Below are 17,843 nucleotides of genomic sequence, written 5' to 3'. Positions count from 1 at the left end.
TTTTTTTTTTTTTTTTTTTTTGGGTGCTGGGGATGAAATGCGGGGGCACTAGACCACTGAGCCACATTCTCAGCTCTATTTTGTATTTTATTTAGAGAGATGGTCTTATTGAGTTGCTTAGGGCCTTGCTAAATTGCTGAGGCTGGCTTTGAACTTGTGATCCTCTTGCCTCAGCCTCCCAAGCCACTGGGATTACAGGCGTGTGCCACTGCATCTGGCTTCCATTCTTTTATTTTGTTTTCAATGTACATAGACTACATTGATACCCAGGATGATATTTTTCCAAAACAAATCTGTGGCGGTCATCCTTCACTCTAAAGCCTGTTAGTGGCTTCTTGATGCTTAGAATAAAACTTCAAATATCCTTATTTCCAACAAAGTTCTTGTCTGACTTCCATCTACTTCCCTAAATTCACCTCTTGCTCTTACCTTTGTCCTTTGTACTCCAGTCTCATGGTATCCTATTGCCTAGTTCAAGGTGAGACCTTGAACTCACATATACACTTTGGTATATGTATCTTGGAATAAATGGTCCTAATGAGTAACAGGATATTACGTCAAGAATTTGAAGTCAGATCAGGTGTGGATGTGCACACCTTAATTCCATTGATTTTGGAGACTGAGGCAGAAGATAGCAAGTTTGAGCCCAGTCTTGGAAATCTGGCAAGACCTTGTCTCAAAATAAAAAATTAAAAGGGCTAGGGATATAGTTCACTGGTAGAGTACCCCTGTATGAAATCTTCAGTACTTGGGAGATGGGGAAATGACAGCACCTGTTTAAGAACCTAAGCTTTTAAAAGCTGGAAATAAAAATGAATATAGAAGAAAACAACCAAAGACTTGTTTGTTGAATTAGACCACAACTGAGAGGAGAAAAAAAAAAAAAAAACTAGACTCTGATTGAGAGATGTTGCTCCAGTTAACAGTGACAACCATCCAGCCTTTAAAGATCAAGAATGCTTCGGAGGACCTCCAAACTGAGGAGATAAGCCCTGCAGTTCTGCAAGAGGTTTCCCAGGGAGGAAAGGTGAGTTAAATCTTGGGGGAAACTCCCACCAGTTCCTTTTCCTGGAGGGAGAGAGAAATAACCAAGAAGGAATAGCTGGGAAGGGAACAACATCAAAGCAGGAAGGAAAGAGGTTATCTGAAATGCTAAATATTTCAACCAACTAGGGGGTGTGAATGTGTACAGGAAAACAAGATAAAAGTTATTTGGTGCCTGGCATGGTGGTGCACACCAAAGAGGCTGAGGCAGGAGGATCGTAAGTTAAAGGCCAGTCTCAGCAAATTAGCAAGGCCCTAAGCAATTTAGCAATACTCTGCCTCAAAAAAAAAAAGGCGGGGGGAGTGGCTGGGGATGTGGTTTAAGTGGTGGAGTGCTCGCCTAGTATGCGTGAGGCACTGGGTTCGATTCTCAGCACCACATAAAAAAATTTAAAAATAAAGATATTTAAAAAAAGAAAAAGAAAAAAAACACTGGCTGGGGATGTGGCTCAGTAGTAAAGTGCTCCTGGGTTCCATCCCCAGTACAAGAAAGGAAAAGAAAAATGTGGTGCAAAAATGATAATGACATAGAGGTGACATTGGGAAGTTTTGCCCCTTTTTCTGTCCATCTCTATTCCAGGCCCTGCATGCCATCCCCAGCCATATTAACACTTTTTTATGCAAATATAAGCAAATAAATACATAAGTTAGGGAACAAGTCCTTTTGATTAGTCTTTTGGAGGAAGTTACTGGTGATCACTGAGTACGATTTGGAGGAAGGGGAGAGAGCAGAAGTTTTATTGAAGTGCTAAGGATTAAAGCAGAGAGTAGAATGAATTTGTTGAACCCCAATTGTCCCAGACAGTGAGTAAGCTAGGGAGCCAGCATCTTTTCTTGCCTTCACACCTCACTGCACTCCTGGGATCATCAGCCACATTTTGCAGGTGAGATGACCAAAGTGCCAAAAGATTTAAGTAACTTGCCCAAATATAGGGTAGTGCAAGTAACAGCAAATATGGGGTAGTGCCAGGAGTGGTTGAAGAGGAAACAGCCAGAAAAAAGAGGACTTTACATTAAGGAGATACCAGGGCAAGTTGTAACAGAGCAAGGGCCTGCCACGGAGCCAAAGGGGTCCTCAGTTACTGGTTCTTGTGATCATGCCAGAAAGATGTTAGACATGTCACTCAGAGTAGCAGGCATAATTTTATTAGAAAAGGTAGAAGGGGAAAGAGGATATTTAAGGGAGAAGTGGATCCTCTCAAGAGAGGAAAGAGATGGCACACCCCTCCTGTCTACAGTTTTATTGGGGGGAGGGGTCCCAGAAAGTTTCCAGACAGTCCCACCTAGGTCAATTTTGACTTGATTGACAGCAAGATTGTGTCAGACTTCCAAATCCCCACTGGGCATGGATGGTAAAGCTCCAAGGCAACTCTGGATCACTTTGGCCCATGCTGAATGGTTCTAATTGTCACATCTCTCCCAGTTCTGGAATCTTGTCTGTGTAAGGCTCATGAAATTTACCCGCTTCCTTGTAACTTGTGTTCTCATTGGTAGACAGCAGCCTTTCAGACCTGCATTTCTCCTGCAGATAACACATTGTTTGCTGAGGAACATAACATATCCTGTGGACTTAAGCCAGGCAAGACAGTGGGTAAATTGCTTTTTTTAAAGAAAGCTCGTGAGGATCAGCACAGTAGGCCCAATTTATAGAATTTATCTCCCTTGACCTCATATTTCCCCATCCACTAATGATTATTACCTATTAAAGTGATGAGTTTCTTTTCTTTTTTCTCTGTGTTTGTGTGTGTGAATGTTACTGGAGATTGAACCCAGGGGTTCCCTGAGCTCTATCTCTAGCCCTTTTTATTATTTAATTTGAGACAGAATCTTGCTAAGTTGCTCAGACTGGCCTTGAATTTGGAATGCTTCTGCCTCAGCCTCCCAAGATGCTGAAATTACAAAAATGTGCCAACATGCCTAGCTTTTCTCCCCCCCCCCCGCCCCGGACACCCCACCTCCAGTACTAGGGATGGAACCAAGATGTGCTTTACCACTGAGCTACATCTCCAGCCCTTTTTAAAATTTTTTTATTTTATGACAAGAATTTTGCTAAATTGCCAAGGCTGGCCTCATCTTGCATCTTTCTGCCTCACCCTCCTGAGTTGCTAGGATTACAGGCATGCATCCCCATGCCAGGCTGAAAATGTATGTATTGTGGAGGAGCCCTATGCATTAAAAAAAAAAAATATTAGAGAATGGAGCAAAATAGAGATTAAAGATTTAAGACAAAACAACTGACTAAATGGAAAGGTAAAAGGCTCCAGGCAGAAAGTCCTATTTGGAAGAGGAATAGTGACATTAAAGTGAATTTTAGGCAGATAAGAGGGCTAGAAGACTGAGGGATTATTTGACTCTGCATGGTTTCATAGTGGAAAGGGAGAACAGAAATCATAGTACATCAAAGCAACAACAGCCCTGAAGCCCTCTGGAAAGAGGGTGAAGTCACAGGGCGTGGTGGCCCAAGTAATCCCAGTGATTTGGGAAGCTGAGGCAGGAGGATCTCAACTTCAAGGCCAGCCTCAGCAATTTAGCAAGACCCTGTCTCAAAATAAAAATAAAATGGTAGAGCACCCCTGAGTTAAATCTCCAGCGCTCCACCCCACCCCCACAAGTTCCCTCCAGCAAAACTCGTTCTCTGCATCCCAAAAGGGGAAGCAAAAGAAGACCATGAGTGAGCCCAAGTAACTGGTAGTCTTCTCTGATGGATGACCAAGGGTTTTTGTTTGTTTGTTGTTTTGTTTCTTTTTTAGCAGAACCAGGGATAGAACCTGGGGGCACTTTACCACTGAGCTACACCCCCAGCCCTTTAGATTTTTGAGAAAGTGTTCCACTAAATTGTCCAGGCTGGCCTCTAGTCTCAGCTTTGCGAGCTGCTGGGACTGGAAGAGTGCCGCAGTCCGGCTGCAGCAGAATAATCAGGGGGGTGACGAATAACTTGTGTACGTTGATACAGCAGGAGTGGGAGCCGTTTATTGCAGGACAGGAGCAGTATTTATACATTCCACAGAGCTTATCTAATTAGCATAAACTAGATACATCAGTCAACCAATAAGGAATCTCCACACTTAATGGCTCGCTTTTGTTACTTCTCAAACCACTCCCTCTGGCATTTGCCAGGCACCATCCAGACTTGTTTACGAACTCTAACATTCCCCTGGCAAAATGCCAGGTGTTATTTTGACTTATTTACAGACTCTAACAGAAGAGAAAGGTGCTCTAGCCGGGGGGTGGGAGGATGGTGTGACCTGGGCATGGTAAGTGAGCGCAGCGTCCAAAGAGGGGCGGATCTGGGTTTCAGGTCCTGCCATGCTTACTGGCTGGGTGACTCTCAGCCGGTCTTTCAGCTTCTTTCACTTCCCTCATGAGGAATCTGGCAGAAATCCATTTTTAATCGCATTTTGGCACAAGGGGCCCACTTGGTACACAATAAATGTCAAGTTCCCTCGTTCATCTTTGTTGCTGCTCGGAAAGGCGCTTGGTGCCCTGCAAGCAGCAGGAATGAAGTAGGGTGTTCGGAGTATACCAGGCATCACTGAACTGCTGACTCCACACTCTTAAAAGCAGATCTTAGTGTGCCTTTTTCGGATGGAAAAGTCGTGGTGCAGAGAGGCTCACGGTTCTCGTAAACGAAGAAAAACGCTGCAACCCTATGTGGCAGAAGCCTTGGAATCCTCCAGTGGCCCCAGCGCTCAGAATCCCGGGGGGCGGGACCACGCGGAGGAAGTCCCACCCCGGTGAAGGAAGTCACGCCCTCCCTGTCTTCCGCTTCCGCTCCTGCGCGTCCTCACCACTCTCGTGGTGTCGCTTGTTGGGGATGGCTGCGGGAGGCGACCATGGCGCGCCTGACAGCTACCGCTCACCGCTTGCTTCCCGCTACGCCAGCCCCGAGATGTGCTTCGTGTTTAGCGACAGGTACAAATTCCGGACGTGGCGGCAGCTCTGGCTGTGGCTGGCAGAGGCCGAGCAGGTAACGGTCCCAGGACTGAGGGACGGGCGGGCAGAGGTGGCTCCACTCCAGCACGTGCTGGGCGGGGCGCCGAGTGTGGGCTTGGCCAGGGAGCCAGGGCCCGGCTATTTTAGGTCTGGTGTTCGGTGTTCTCGGAACTGCGGCCCCAGGAGGACAAGGGCAGGAAGCCTGGAGCCGTACCTGTTGCCTGCCATCCTTAGTTCTGGGAGTTTGATGCGCAGAAGAGCGATGGGAAATGCAGTGTATCCTCTCAGGGAATGCTGCTAGGCCATTCCTGCTGCAGTCCACCTCTGACTGCGCTCGCTAAAACTCATTGCATACCGTAAAAGACCCCGTAAGCTTGGTAGAGGTGTCTGCTCATTGCACCAGAGAAAAGCCAAACCTGGAACTCGCCTGGTCTGCAGTAAGCCCCCCAGCTATTAAGAGCGGAGCTGGGATTTGGACCTGGGTTAAGTCCCGAGCCTGAGCTGAGCGTTTAAGCCATTTCATCTTCCATAGTGCTTGTGAAGTAAGCAACAATACTAGAATCTGTGTTTTCTAGGCCACTCTTTCCAGTTCACTGGGCTCTGCTTCGCCTCTGAGAAGGGAAGATCCGGGTAGGAGTTTATTAGATGCGATTTATGGTTTCTTTTATTCAGGCAGCATGTACAGCTACTCAAACCGTGCGTTTCAGAAATAAGTTCAGAGGGGCCTTCCCACAAGAGATGAAGGAAACTGAAAGTGATCCAGAGAGCTGTAATGTTTCTTCTCAAGTTTCAGAGTAAAGTGCCACCACAAGCAAGGTTGCAATGTCCTCGCAAAGGGCAAAGTAAAAAACGGAACAGTCTGGTTAGTGTCTAGGACCCTAGAACCTGGAACTCCCCAAACAGGAAACTTTGATCCTAGATTCCCTGCCTAGCCCCCATCACTGTGCTTCAAACATCAAATGATATACTTATGACAGACATTCATGAGGTGCCTTCTGTGTCCCAATCGCTGCTCCAATTTTGTGTTTTCCCTGTAAAAACCCAAAATAAGACTACATTTTGTAGCTCAGGAAGCCCCAAAACAACCTTGTAGGGGAAGTATTATTAGCCAGTTCATGTCTGAGGGAATACAGGTATTGAGAGATTTATGGACTATTGGCTCGGATAATAGTAAACAGTAGGACCTTAATCATGAGTTGTGCTTTGGGATATACTGTAAATACTCTTCTTGTTGGATATTCCATTCTGTATATGAGATTGATAGCAGTCCTTTTGAGATTGATAGCAGTCCTTGAAACCATTTATTGTCTAGTCTACACATTATCTGATCTGGATTATTTGTTAGAGTAACTAAATTAGCAGCATAAGTTACATCATTACTTAAGTGGTTGAGAGGAAAAAGCACTAAGGAAAACCCACTGGGAAATGAGTGACCAAGAGGAATGCAGAAAATTGCAGTAGAGAAGAAAGTACAAGTTTTGACAAGATACATTGCTTGTCTTTAAGTGTCTGCCAAAAAAAAAAAAAAGTTTGGGAGAGAAAGCACATGTCCAAAGTGTGTCTCCCTCCTGTTTTACTTAAAAAGGAACCCTGAGATGTCAAATCTAGTGATGATCTAGGTCTCAGGCAGTTCTGCTACATATGGTCACTGAACTCTTGAAATGTGGCTAAGAACTGAATTCTTTTTTGGTACTTGGGATTGAGCCCAGGGGTGTTCTCCTACTGATTCACATCCCTAGTCCTTTTTCTTTTTTATTTTGAGACAGGATCCCACTAAGTTGCTTAGGGCCTCTTTAAATTGCTGAGCCTGGTCTCCAGTTTGTGATCCTCCTGCCTCAGACTCCCAAACTGCTGGGGCTATAGGAATCTGCCACCACACCTGTCAGGCCTTGTAAATTTCAAGTGAGATTTGAATAACTTCATTATTTTGAATCCAGGCTTCTGAATGTGGATGATCACCTTTCCTCATTACTACCCTCCCCGGGGTGGGATGGGGGATTTCTTAAATATATCATTTTTTTTTCTGCCCCCTGCTTTTTGGATAGGCTAATTTTTCCAGTGATAGATGAATGTAACATGTAAATGTGTTTATTTTCTCATTGCTATATCCTGGAATTGCTTTCAGCTGTACTGAATTGTTCTACATAATTTGTTGGTGAAGTTTACAGAATACTTAATTTTGGTTTCTCTGAGTTAATCCATCTAGGTTAAATGTAAATGTACCACACTTACGTGACAAACCTTAAGGATTAAATAATAAATAAAACAGAGCTCTACTTGAGGGCCGTATGGTGGTATACTCCTCTACTCCCAGCACTAGGATCCTTTGAGCCCAGGAGTTTAATACTAGCCTGGGCAACATAGTGAGATCCTGTCTTTAAAAAAAAAAAAAAAAATCAAAATCAAACCCAGAAAAACAGTTTTCCTCTCACAGAGTATACATATATTCTAGATTGGGAAGACAGTAAGTATGTAAAAAATGTCATGTGGTGATAACTGTTATAAATAAACCAGGCCAAAGGATAGAGTGACACAAAGGTGTTTTACAGTAAAGTCAGAGAAGACCTCTGAGTAAATGACAATTGAGCCCAGAGGCTGGCACATAGGAGGCAGTAAGCCAAGAAGAGGTGTAGGGACAGAGGGAACAGTCAAGATCAGGATTGTTTTATATATTGGCATTTAGTTAGGATATAATTTACCTTGATTTATTGACAAAGTTCTTTCACACAGTACTCCTTCCCCATTCCCCTCTCCCCCTGTTTACTTTTAGGTTGGTTGCCCCAGATTTTAATTTGAGAATTGGGTGGTAGATTATCACTAGCATTTTTTTTTTTCAATGTCACTTCAAGTAATTGTGACACTGAGGTTGTTTGACTTTATTTTGCCTCTTCTGCAGACATTGGGTTTGCCTATAACAAATGAACAAATCCAGGAGATGAAATTAAACTTGGACAACATCGACTTTAAGATGGCAGCTGAAGAAGAGAAGCAGTTGCGACATGATGTTATGGCTCATGTACATACATTTGGCCACTGCTGTCCAAAAGCTGCAGGCATTATTCACCTGGGTGCCACCTCCTGTTATGTTGGAGACAACACAGTAAGAGCCCATGTTGTTTATTCTTAGGACTTTGTCTTTACAATGCATGTATAAATTTTAATTTTCCAAAGCATTCTTCTTTATAAATTTGCTGTGGCTTTAGAAAAGAAAGGACTATAACTGTTAAGTGAAACCCTTAACTAGTAAAGCCATCTTATAATCAAACATGGAAAAGTAAAAGCAAGTATTTTCCTGAGAGTTCACTAGGTACCATGCCCTCTTCTGACCACATTATAGGTTTTATTTTATTTGTTTATACTTCACAACCACCATAAGAGATAGATACTATTATTTCCATTTTTAGACAACTTTTCTCAGTTTTAAAAACTCAGTGAAGTTTACCATTTTAAATGTACAGTGAGTGGTAATAAATGAATGCATTTGCTCGGCCGTCACCACACACTGGTTTCTGAGTACATCTCCCAGGAGTTCTTTCCTGCCAGTTTGCAGTCAGTCCCTGTTCCTCCCTCCTATCCCAGAAAACCACTGACCTGCCTTCTGTTTCTGTTTTATTCAGCTTTTTTGCTCCTGTGACTAAAAAACCCTACCAGCACAATAGTAGAGAAAGAAAAGTTTATTTGTAGGCTTAAGGTTTCAGAGGTCTCAGTCCATAGACAGCAAGCTCCATTCCTTGGGGCTCATGGTGAGGCAGGACATCATGGTGGAAGAGTGTGGCTGAGGGAAGCAGCTCACTTGATGATCAGGAAGCAGAGAGAGATCTCCACTTGCCAAATACAAATATATATTTCAAAGCCATGCCCCCAGTGCTTTAACACCTCCAGCCACCTTGTCTGCTTTCAATTACCACTCAATTAATCACATCAGGATTAATTAACAGATTTGGTTAAGGCTCTCATAACCCAATCATTTATCCTCTAAACCTTCTTGCATTGTCTCACCATGAGCTTTTGGGAGACACCTCACATCCAAACCATAACAGTCTCTATAGTTTTGCCCATTACAGAGATTTTATACAAATGAAATTGTGCCTATAGCAAAGAATAAAAAGGGGGCATGGCTCAGTGGTAGAGTGCTTGCCTGGCATGTGTGAGGCCCTGGATTTGATCCTCAGCACCACATATAAATTAAAAAAAAAAAAAAAAAGATAAGCAGCATTTAAACCACATTTGCATCTGTGGTGACATCCTAAATCATTAAATGGTGCCTCTGCCCCTAAAAAGATGATGACATTTCATTTCACGCTCCTGTCATTGGTGGGTACAAGTATAATTCACAAAGCAACTGAATAGTAACTGATTGAGTTCTGAAAGAGGATAAGAACAAGCATGGAAAGCAATAGCTTTTCCATCATCCAATGAGTGCTCTGACTACCTGAAGCTGGGTGTCAGTTGTCAAGTGCAAAGAAGTACCAACCACAATATGGAATGGGACACGTCTTTTATTTAGAGAGACTGCTTTTATCAATAATAATGAAAATTTTTGAAAGCAATACAGAGAACTGAGCACAGATACTTCATTACTCCTCTCCACCAAAAGCTTCAAAGNCCTGGGCCGCACGCATGCCAGGCAAGCGCGCTACTGCTTGAGCCACATCCCCAGCCCCACTAAATAATATTTTTAAGAAATAAATAAAAAGGTCTGGGGACATGGCTCAGTGGTAGATACCCCTGGGTTTAATCCTTAGAAACACACAAAAAAAATGTGGGCTGGGGATGTGGTTCAGTGGTGGAGCATTTGTCTGGCAAGCATGGGCCCTAGGTTTGATTGCCAGCATCACAAAAAAAAAAAAAAAAGAAAGAAAGAAAGAAAAAGAAATTTGACCAGTAACTTAAATTGCTGTCAATACTTTGACCCCTCCTCATGCTGGAAAGGACCTCACATGTTAAGCAAGTACCCTACTGCTAAGTTACATCCAGCCCACTTACAGGCATCTATGTAATTGGTCAGATAATAGAAAAACAGTCTTCTTGGAAAGATTCTTTTTAAAAATGTGCCCATTGTAGGGTCGGAGTGCAGCCTAGTCAAGGCTGGATTTAGTCCCCAGTACCCACAAAAAAATACCCAGTGTGTAGCTGGTCTCAGCAGTTATTGTCATGTATAAGCATGTGTTGGAGTTGTCTGAAATACATCTCTACTCTCCCTCAGGAGCAGCTTTAAGTTTTGTAAACCTTGATGTTCTAGTCTGTGCCTTTCCTTGTTAGTAACTATGGTTAGAAAAAAGGAGGAGAAAAGTAGTAGAATGGGAACATATGGCAGTTTCTGAGAGCCTCAGGCAATCCTCTGAATAGATACAAGTACATTGACTTGCACATTTTTTAGTCATTTGTAGATACAACATACATATAAATGTGAAGCTTCTGCTACAGTGAATCCCAGAAGTCCTACTGTGCATTTGAAACAATAATCTGAAAAGACCCATCTTTGTTAGCATCTTCTGGCATATACAGTGGGTTGCTAAAGGTGATTTAGCTGCTAGCTAAGAAACCCAGCTGTGATGGTCAGAAAGTGTTAGGTAAAAATACTGTTTGATAAAGCGACCATTGTATTTTTCTTTGCAGGACTTGATTATTCTTAGAAATGCTTTTGACCTGCTTTTGCCGAAGGTAAGAGATGGGCAGCTCTCAATTTCCCTCTGACAAGAGATGGGAAATTATATTACAAAACATAATACTAATCTCATCATTTTCTCAGGTCAATGTTCCCATATTGAATGTGTAGAGCTAATTGTCTCTTGAGTTAAAACAATGTAAGTGAATACTTTTTAAAGCATAGCCTTTTAAATGAAGGAAGTAAGGAGAGGCATGTTGCTGGAATATAGGTAAGGATCATGATTTTATTCTGTTTTTCTACAATTGACAAAATAATTTGTGACTTTTTAGGTAATCAGTTTGTTTTTTGTCTTATTTTTGTTGTTTGGGTGTTTTTTAAGTGTTTGGGATTGAACCCAGGGCCTGGCACATGCTAGGCATACGCTCTACTGCTGAGCTATATCCCTAAGTCCTTTTATTTTTTATTTTATTTTGAGATGGGGGTCTCACTAAGTTGCCCAAACTGGCCTGGAATTTATAATCCTCCTGCCTCAGTCTCCTAAGTCACTGGGATCAAAAGTGTGCACTGCCACACCTGGCTTCAACCCAGGTTTTTGTTTGCAGTCCTAGGGATTGAAACCAGGGGCTCTTTACCATTGAACTATAGCCTCGGCCCTTTTTATTTTGAGATAGTCTCACTAAAGCCTAGGCTGGCCTTAAATTTACAGTTCTCTTGCTTCAGCCTCCTGGGTAGATGGGATTATAGGCATGCACCACTGTACCTGGCTCAACTCAGTTTTTTGATTGCTGATGGTTATGATCACAGATCAGGGCACTTTAGATTATGAAAATGAAAAAGTATGGATGCTAACTTTCATGAGTTGGAGGTCTAATTTTATGTAAAATCATCTAAAAGTTTAGTTCTTAATTATGTGATGAAGTCATTGTGAATTCACCATTTTTCCATCACGTGGTCTCTTTTGTAGCTTGCCAGAGTGATCTCTCGGCTTGCCGATTTTGCTAAGGAACATGCCAATCTGCCTACCTTAGGTTTTACACATTTCCAGTAAGTGACAAGATTACTTCTTGGGAATTGGATTTCTTATGTGTATATGGATTTCAGTTAAAAGGGAGACTTTGGATTTGCCTATTCTAGACATTTCATATAAGTGGAATCATTTACAATGTGTCACCTTTTGTGACTGCCTTCTTTCATTTAGCCTAATTTTTTCAGTTTTCATTCATTTTGTAGCATGTGTCAGAACTTCATTTCTTTTTCTAGCCAAATAACATTGCATTGCATGGATAGCCTACATTTTGTTTACCTACTCATCAGTTGATAGGTATTTGGTTTGTTTCTACCTTGAATAATGGTAGAATAATGCTGCTGTGAATAAGTCTATGAAATTAATTTGTTTGTTTATACCAGTAATCTATTAGCAGGAGTTAACAAGAACAAAAACCATGAGATTAACTTGGGGGTGCTGTGGCTTGTGAGAAGCCTACTATAGACCTTAATAGTGCTGTGCCTTGATGTCACTAGCTGTTAGAACTTGGACATATTGCAGCATGATCATATTTTATGTTCAGAAACAAACCATGAGTACATTGATTTAGACTTCAGAAATAAAGCCATTGGTTGTTATGTTAGAGTCCTTTCTCCATAGCATGCTTGCCCTCACAAAGGCTGCTTTTACTACCAATCCAAGATAGCCTTCTCCAGTGTCATTCTCTCTCTAGGGGTGTGGGGGTCTGGGGGTCTGGGGTGGATACTGAGGATTAAGCTCAGAGGTGCTGTATCACTAGGCTGCATCCTTTTTTATTTTTATTTATTTATTTTTTAAATATTTTTTTAGTTGTAGATGGACACACTATCCTTATTTTATTTATTTATTTTTATGTGATGCTGAGGATCGAACCCAGTACCTCACACATGCTAGGTAAGCGCTCTACCACTGAGCCACAACTCCAGCCCCATTCTTTTTTATTTTGAGACAGGTCTCAAAAGGCTGGCCTTAAACTTGGTGATCCTGCTTTCAGCCTCCTAAGTAGCTGGGATTTCAGGCATGCTGCCTGACTTTATTCTGCTAATTTGTTCCTCCCTGTACCTGCCTGGAATGGCCTCAAGCTTCCACTGGCAACTCAGTCTACAGGGATGTCCCCTACTACTTTGGTGAAATGTTTCCCTTAGTGTTACATAGCTCTTCATTTCACTTCCCCCAAGGTATAGAGTAGATGTGTCCTGCTGCCTGGTCCCAGCTTCCCTCCTTGATATTCACAGTGACTCCCTGGAAACAAAATGACTCTCGGCAAGTTGAAGTTCTTGTAAAGGGACTAGTTTCTTTCCCTACCAATCAAGAGGAATTTTTTTTCCTTGTTATTTTGGGAAACTTTTTGTGTTGCAGACTAGAACTCCAGAGTCCATTGTTTGCCCTGGCTCTGTCAGCTGGAAGGGAACTGCCCAGATTCAGTTCCTTAGGAAAGAGCCACTTGGAAATTCTCTGGGCTTCTTTGAATTTGTACACTAATAGCAATATAACTGGAGGCCCTCGGGAGCCTTCAGGATCCTCCTTAATTATTATTTGCTCAAACTTTTAGCTCTAGTTTTGTCTTCACTGGTTTTGTCAATTCTTAACTTTTTGTCAACCAGCTTCCAAGACGTAATGGCTGTTGGGCATGTTTGGGCACACCTGTAATCTCAAATAGCTTGGGGTCTGAACAACGAGATTTCCAAGTTTGAGGCCAGCCTCAGCAACTTAGTGAGACCCTGTCTCAAAATAAAAAAGAAAAAGGGCTGGCAATGTGGCTCAGTGGTAAAGCATCCCTGGGTTCAATCCCCACTACCAAATAAAAGAGATAATGGCTCATTCAAAGAAGACATGAAGCCTTTGTCAAGGTACATCTTGGTGTGAGACCTTCATGTGTTCTCTTTGGGTTGTTTTCAGGCCTGCCCAACTGACCACAGTTGGAAAACGTTGCTGTCTTTGGATTCAAGATCTTTGCATGGATCTCCAGAATTTGAAGCGGGTCCGTGATGACCTGCGCTTCCGTGGAGTGAAGGGCACCACTGGCACTCAGGCTAGCTTCTTGCAGCTCTTCGAGGGAGATCACCAAAAGGTATTCTGAAAGTGACCTGGGAAATGCATAAACTTGTTTGTGACAGCCCAAGAAATAAGGCTGGCCTCCAGAATGGATGGAGATTGATCCCGGAATAGTCTGTAAGGAAGTCCAAAGGCCAAGGCAGGATGTATTGTTGATGTACACTCACAGTGGACTCCTGGGTTTCTATTGGGATGTGTCTTTTCTCTCCAAGGTGGAGCAGCTGGACAAGATGGTGACAGAAAAGGCAGGGTTTAAGAGGTAGGTATGTGGGGAAAGTGTCAGCCTCTCAGATAAGTTGATAACAGGCCTGTATTCATTTTACTAATAATTTGATAGTTACTTTTCTGGCCTTTTTTCTCTTAGTTCTACCCATTTTCTTCAATCTCTGACCTGGGTTTTATTTTCTTATGACCTGAATTATTTTTTAATTTTTTTCTTTGCAGTATAGAGAAGTAAACTTAAGGCCACATTCATGCTATGCATGTGCTCTGCTGAGTTATACCTGCTGTCCTGGATTCTCTTCTCTTTCAATTTGCAAGAAAAAAGGAAACTATTTATTTCTGAATTCTTCAGAATAGCCTTCTCTTCTTTGTTTCTTTCCTGGGGACTTCATTGGGTTAGTCTAAACCTGACCATTTCAACTGAGGTCTAGTAGGCTCCATGGCTGCTTCTGCCAGACATTTCCTTCAAGCTTTGGCAGAATATGGGCACACTAGGTCACATTCTTCATTGGGTAAGGACAGCTTCCTAAGGACTAGTAAAAAGGGTGAAACAACAGTTTGTTCAGGAGCAGTTTACTGGTTTACTGGTCAGGTCCTCTGGGTTCAGTGGGACTGAGCACACTACGTGGTATCTCCATGTTGCCTAGTATCTGCTTTTGTTTGTTGAAGAGTCATGTTTTGAGGTTATAACAACTCTGTTTTCTATTTATATCTAGGGCTTTTATCATCACAGGGCAGACATACACACGAAAAGTAGACATCGAGGTGTTGTCTGTGCTGGCTAGCTTGGGAGCATCAGTGCACAAGGTGAGATTTACCATGAAATGGGAGCTTTGGACACCATAGCAGACTGAATCAACTTCAGACTTTCACCCAATCCTGCCTCTCAATCATACTTCAATTTTAATAATTTGGGACCTGTAAACGGAGCCCTTATATTAAGGGGTATCAAAGGGAAAGAGTAGTGTCAGCATTCTCTTTAGAGTTACTTCAGTACTGGACATGGTGGCACATGCCTGTAATCTACTCAGGAGGATTGCAAATTCAAGACTAGCCTTAGTAACTTATTAAGACCTAATATCAAAAAATAAAAAGGGCCAGGAATGTAGCTCAATGGTAGGGAATCCCTGGGCTCAGTACCATAAAAAATAAAAAGCACTTATTGCAAGGATTGTAAAATGTCCATCTCTTTGAGGTTTGTGTTAAGATTAATCTTGCCATTGCCATTCCAAGATGTCTTAAGTAGTGCTTCACAACAGCATTCCCTGCTCCTTTAACTTGTCATCCCAACAAGCCTGAGTGAGATGCTCCCAGGAGCTCTTGGATAGGGTGTGGTGTTCAGTTCAGCATTGGCACAAATAAAGAGCTCACCTTCTCTCCAGACTCATCCCACCTCCTACCTTACTGTCCTGTGTACCGAACATGTGAAATGATGCCTGTTCCTCTGCTTTCCTCCAGATTTGCACTGACGTACGCCTCCTGGCAAATCTCAAGGAGATGGAGGAGCCGTTTGAAAAACAGCAGATTGGTGAGTGTTAGGTGGAGACCTGGGAGCATCACAGCTGCTGGAGAGGCATATGAACATGTGCTAAGAGCTCACCCAGAGGCAGGCACCCTGTCCCCTGAAGTCTTTCTGCCTTTGCATCTTGTTGTCTTTCATGGACAGGCTCGAGTGCAATGCCATACAAGAGGAACCCCATGCGCTCAGAACGTTGCTGCAGCCTTGCCCGTCACCTGATGACCCTTCTCATGGATCCACTGCAGACAGCTTCTGTGCAGTGGTTTGAACGCACACTGGATGATAGTGCCAACCGGTCAGTGACAGGGATGTTATAGTGTGTTGTGAATAGGACAAAAGAATGGGCCTGGAAGCAAAAGGATAAATATTTGAGTTTGGCATGGTGGCACATCTATTATTCAAGCTACTCAGGAGGCTCAGGCAGGAAGATCACAAGTTTAAGGCCAGGCTGGGCAATTTAGGGAGACCTATCTCAAAAGATCAGTTAGACTTGGGATGTACAAGCTCAGTGGTAGAACACTTGCCTAGCATGTATGAAACTCTGGGCTAAATCTGCAATACTAAAAAATAAACTAAAAAGGACATATTTGAGCACCTCTGAAATCTCGTAGCGAGGGCTAAGGGTGTAGTTTAGAGATAAAGCATTTGCGTAGCATGCACAAGGCTCAGTCCATCTGCAGGACTGCAGTGAAGAAAAAGAACAATGTGAGCTGGGTATGGTGGTGGATGCCTGTAGTCCTGGCTACTCATGAGGCTGAGGATTGCTTAGGAATTTGAGGCCAGCCTGGACAACAGGTAGACACCCTATCTGAAAGCAAAAAATAATGTGGTGATAATGATTTAATGTATACAGGGTACTTTTGGAGGAAAGAGGAGGGAATAGTGTTGGCAGAACAAGGAAAAGTTTCAGACTTTTCTTTGGGGGCGGGGGTGTGTGTGGAGACACTAGTGATTGAACTTGGGCATTTTACCACTGAGACCCATCTGAACCCCCAAATCCCCCCTTCCTTTTTTTTTTTTTTTTAAAAAAAAAAAGAAGGTCTTACTAAGTTGCTGAGGCTGGCCTCAAACTTGTGATCCTCCTGCCTTAGCCTCTTGGGTCACTACGATTACAGTTGTGCACTTCTGCACCTGGCTGGCTTCAAACATTTAAGACAAGATAAGAATCATGTTTAAAGGCTAAAGGCAGGAGAAAGAACACCTTAAGTTACTAATAGCTGGGTAGCACTGAGGATTGAAGTCAAATGTGATAGGATGCAGGACAGGATTACAGGCAGTAGCCAGTTTATGGAGGGCCTCATAGGCTCTGTAACTCTGTGAACTAATAGCAGATAATGGTTAATGAGTATTAGAATCTAAAATCATAACAACATTTTTATTAGTCATATGATGGGTCAGAAGGAGTTTATAAATACCTATAAGGTACTAACATGAACATGGTTTTCTAGTACGCATTCAAAGCAGATTCACACAGTACTCTTGTTGTTTGCATAATATTGGGATTTCTTGAGTGGAAAAGAATGTTGTAGTTAAAACTAGCTCATGTGAACTCCCTTCAGAAGTTAGCCTTTTATAAAGTTGTCCTTTGCAATCTGAGGGGATTATTTTCAGGGCCCTTCATAGAAACCCCAAATTTTCAGAAGCTCCAGTCCCTCATATAACATGGGGTAGTATTTGCATGGAACCTATACAGACACTTTAAATCATCTCTAGATTGCTTATAATACCTAATATAGTATAAGTGCTATGTAAGTATTTGTTATACTGCATTATTTAGGGATTAATGTCAAGAAAAAAATATGTGTGTTCATACTGATGCCTCTTTTTCTTTTTTGAATATTTTCCATCCAAAGTTGGCTGAATCCATGGGTGCTGCATGCTTGGTTACAGAGGCCAACTGTAATTTTTAGCAGGTGGTGACCTAATCTGATTTGCCTGCTAAGACACCTTGGCACAAATTGTAGAATCAGTCAGATCCTGTCAGAACAAGTTAGAAGGCTGCTTTTAAAATTCTAAGCTCATGTTGGCACAGTGGCTATGTAAATGGAAAGAAAGGAGGTGGCAGAGTCAGGCAGCTGGGTGCAGAGGGACATTCCTGTAGTCCCACATGCTTAGGAGGCTGAGGGAGGATCATTGGACCTCACAAAGAATTCGAGCCAAGCATGGTGGTACACACCTGAAATCCCAGCAGCTTAGTAGGCTGAGCCAGGAGGATCTCAAATTTGAGGCCTGTCTCACCAACTAGCAAGATTCTTAGTACCTAGTGAGACCCTGTCTTGAAACTAAATTAAAAAGGACTGGGGTTATGGTTCAGTGTTAAGAGTGTTCCAGGGTTCGATCTCCAGTATCCAATACCCCACCCCCACCCCCACCCCCGCCAAAAAGCCAAAGAACGTCAAGCATAGCATTGATGCTTGACTGGGTTGAATATAAGG

The 17,843-nt window shown here is 42.6% G+C and overlaps 1 protein-coding gene across 1 annotated transcript in view; it reads left to right on the top strand.

The window, feature by feature from the left end:
- Positions 1 to 4,809: 4,809 nt before the first annotated feature.
- Positions 4,810 to 17,843, top strand: part of Adsl (adenylosuccinate lyase) — a 17,456-nt gene continuing 4,422 nt past the window's right edge. Inside the window, exons 1-9 of the mRNA XM_015501890.2 lie at positions 4,810 to 5,011; positions 7,874 to 8,077; positions 10,597 to 10,641; positions 11,553 to 11,632; positions 13,512 to 13,683; positions 13,880 to 13,926; positions 14,606 to 14,696; positions 15,348 to 15,417; positions 15,556 to 15,703. Coding sequence (XP_015357376.1) covers positions 4,859 to 5,011; positions 7,874 to 8,077; positions 10,597 to 10,641; positions 11,553 to 11,632; positions 13,512 to 13,683; positions 13,880 to 13,926; positions 14,606 to 14,696; positions 15,348 to 15,417; positions 15,556 to 15,703 — 1,010 coding nt within the window. The 5' untranslated portion in view covers positions 4,810 to 4,858. The remainder of the gene's footprint in view (positions 5,012 to 7,873; positions 8,078 to 10,596; positions 10,642 to 11,552; positions 11,633 to 13,511; positions 13,684 to 13,879; positions 13,927 to 14,605; positions 14,697 to 15,347; positions 15,418 to 15,555; positions 15,704 to 17,843) is intronic.

Source organism: Marmota marmota, unplaced genomic scaffold (genome assembly GCF_001458135.2).
Source record: "Marmota marmota marmota unplaced genomic scaffold, marMar, whole genome shotgun sequence".
In the NCBI taxonomy this organism is placed as follows: domain Eukaryota; kingdom Metazoa; phylum Chordata; class Mammalia; order Rodentia; family Sciuridae; genus Marmota; species Marmota marmota.
This window is presented reverse-complemented; position numbering and strand designations above follow the sequence as displayed.